The sequence below is a fragment of the Lagopus leucura genome, unplaced genomic scaffold (genome assembly GCF_019238085.1).
Source record: "Lagopus leucura isolate 7727_CA_CO unplaced genomic scaffold, USGS_WTPT01 34725-0_obj-0_obj, whole genome shotgun sequence".
Taxonomy (NCBI): domain Eukaryota; kingdom Metazoa; phylum Chordata; class Aves; order Galliformes; family Phasianidae; genus Lagopus; species Lagopus leucura.
In genome coordinates this window covers 1,674-4,763 of record NW_024967095.1, presented here as the reverse complement: position 1 = coordinate 4,763, position 3,090 = coordinate 1,674, and the positions used below count along the sequence as shown (strand labels likewise).

The following is a 3,090-nucleotide window of genomic DNA, read 5'->3' as shown; positions in this document are numbered from 1 at the left end:
CTCCTGTCCCCATCAGGACATCAGAGCTCCTGTCCCCATCAGGACATGGGGGCTCCTGTCCCCATTGCCAGATTCCTGCCCCCATCACCGCTCACCCGTCCCCATCAAAGTGACACCAGGTTCCCATCACCAGGCTGCTGACCGTGCTGCTGACACCAGCTGCCAGCTCCCACCACGCTGACGCCGGCTTTCTGTCCCCATTGCTGCATTCTGTCCCCATCGCTGCATTCTGTCCCCATTCCCGTCCCCACCGAGGTGACAATGCCCTTCCCATCCCCATCGCTGGGTTCCCGGCCCCATCCAGGTGACGATGCTGCATTCCTGCCCCCCTCATCGTGCTGACTTTGGCTTCCCATCCCTGCCGCAGGGATCTCAGCTTCTCGCCCCCATCGCAGCCCAGACGGAGGCGATGCTGCATCCCTTCCCACCCCCCCTTGGCCCCCCCTCTCACCTCCCTCTTCTTCTTGGCCTTGATCTCCTCGGCGCTGGCAGGCAGCCCTTTCCTCTTGCCGCTCTCCGCCTTCTCCCTTCCTTTGTTTCCATCCCCCTCTTTCATCTTTTTGTACTTTTTCATAAACTCGGAGATGAGTTCGGGACAATCCAGGTTCTTCTCCGGCTCCCAGGTGTTGTGTTCCCTACAAAAACCATCCCCCCACCCCCCCAAAAAACAAACCCAAAAACAAAACCAAACCCAAACCATCACCATCGGGAGGGGGGAACCGAAACCACGGAGCGAACAGCACAGAAAGGAATTTCAAAGGGGGATGCAGGGGGGGGGGGGAAAACTCACTCAGAGAAGCCTTTCCACTTGAGCAGATATTCCACCTGCCCCTTCACCACCCTCCTGTCCAGCACTCTCTCCACCACATATTCCTCCTCGTCTTCAGACGATGAACTGTCTGCTGTCCTCTTGCTTTTCTTGCCCATAGCGGAGCAGCGGGCGCCCAAGCCACCCAAATCCTGCAGGAGGCGAAAGGCCGGCAGTTAATGTGGGTCTTCCGGCCCGGCGCCCCCCCCTCCCGCCCCCCCCGGCGCGGAGGGGGGCTTAGAAACACCCAAAAAAAGCCCTAAAACTCACAGGGGATTCGCTGAAACATCCAACCCCATCTTTTCTCTTCGGGGAGCTTTGAACCCCACGGAGGAGCAAAGAGGCTTCAAACCCACCTCCGACCCCCCCTCAACAGCACACAGCATTTTTGGGGTTCAATTTGCCTCTTTCTTGGCACAGCTTCCAAGTGCTGAACGGCCCCAAATCGCAGCCCAGGTGTCGGCCTCAGCAAGGGGCAAAATTAATACTAATCATCCTCATCATCATCATCATCATCATCGCTTCTAAGGCGAATCCCACACCGGGGGCACGCAGCCAGGCCGTGTTGTTGTAACCTTGGGTCAAGAGCTTTGCTTTCAAGGCACACACGTCTCTATCAGGATCTTTGATTGCCAATTAAAACCCAAAGGAAACCAAGAAGCCAGGAAATTCCTCATCCACTCCATTCCCCCCCCGCTGGGCATTTCCTGCTTCTCACCCAAAGCCAAAAAAGCATCGCTGCCCATCCCTGCAAAACCCTGCCAACCAACCCCCCCCCCCCCCCGCCCTGCGGTGGTGTGTTTTGGGGGGGGAAAGAAACCCCAATCCCCCCCCCCCCCAGGCTGCTGCATCCATTGGAAGGGCAGCAGTTCCTGGGGACGCCGCGTGTCGGAGTGCTGGAGGAACAAAAGAAAAGAATGGGGCTGGTTTGGGAAGAAGGGGAGGTGTTGAGGCACGACTTGCTTTGCTCTCCCATCCCGGGCTGGGATTCGATGAAACGCCTCCGTTCTGATGGTTGGGGATGGAGACGGAGCGCGGCTCTCCCAAAATGCAGCTTTTAAGCCCCAAAATGGTTAAAAAGCAAGGGAAAAAAAAACCCCAAAGAGCCACTGCAGAGCCAAGCAAAGCCTGCCCTGGGAAACCCAAAACACTGAGGGTTGGATGGAAGGGAGGGGGGTGAAGGAGGGGGGGTCGGAGCTGGCGCCGCGACGCCACAACGACGGCCCCCCCTCGGAGTGATTTATGGAGCCAAGCAGGCGGAGCTGGGGGCCCTGGGAAAAGGCAGAACAACACTGAGAGCTGCGGCGGACAGACGGACGCGACCGTGGGTCCCAGGGGATCCTGAACCAACTTCCCCCCGACCTCCCAGCACAAACGAAACCCTGGAAATAAAGCCGTTTTTGGGGGGCTGCCCCCACAGGGGGGTTCTGCCTCGTTACACCTCTGTGTGTCTGTGCTGTAAATCAGCCCCGAGATGCGGCTAAATGAACCCAAACCAGCCCTGAGCTTTTTCTTGCACCCCATCCAACTTGGGGGTCTCCCCTGCAGCTCCCACCCGTCCCGTTCCCCTGCAATTCTTCCCCCTGGCAAAGGATGAGCTGTAAAGAAACGGAGCGGGCGATGACAGGAGAAACAAACCGCACCGAAGTCGCTGAGCCTCGCTGGGGCCTCTGAGCAGCCCCCACTGATGGCTGAGGGCGAGTTACTGCCCCACATCTCAGCATCAGGGGTTGGGAAGGGCCTCCAGAGGTCATCGAGTCCAACCCCCCTCCAAAGCAGATCCTACAGGTAGGTGTGCAGCTGGGTCTGGGATATCTGCAGAGAAGGAGGCTCCACCACCTCCCTGGGCAGCCGGTTCCATCACTCTCACCTAAAGAAATCCTTGCCCACAGTTGTACAGCACTTCCTGTGCTCCATTTCCGGCCGTTTCCCCTCCTCCTGTCTCCACAGGCGGCTGAAAACAATCCGGCCTCGCCGCTCTGCCCCCCACACCTCAGATATTTACAGACCTGGATCAGCTCCCCTCTCGGTTTTCTTTTCTCAAGGCTAAACAGACCCGGTTCACTCAGCCTTTCTCCATAGCAGAGATGCTCCAGGCCCTTCACCATCTTTGTGGCCCTCTGCTGGACTCTTTCCAAAGAATCCCTGCCTTTTTTTGTATGGGGGAGCCCAGAACTGGACGCAGCACTCCAGTATTCCAGCACCACACGCTTAGGGGGCCGCCTGGCCCACAAAACGGGTCCAAAAGGACCCCAAATTTCAACCTCCCCCCCTCTGAGAGG

General features: G+C 58.2%; 1 protein-coding gene across 1 annotated transcript; it reads right to left on the bottom strand.

Annotated features, from left to right (window-relative positions):
- Positions 1-451: 451 nt before the first annotated feature.
- LOC122192950 (chromobox protein homolog 5-like) lies at positions 452-2,835 on the bottom strand (the record flags this gene model as incomplete). Its single annotated transcript, XM_042893645.1, has 3 exons — positions 2,818-2,835; positions 791-960; positions 452-635 (listed from the first exon to the last, which is right to left on the bottom strand). Coding segments are annotated over exons 2-3 (321 nt in total), but the record flags the coding sequence as incomplete, so codon positions are not given.
- Positions 2,836-3,090: the final 255 nt, after the last annotated feature.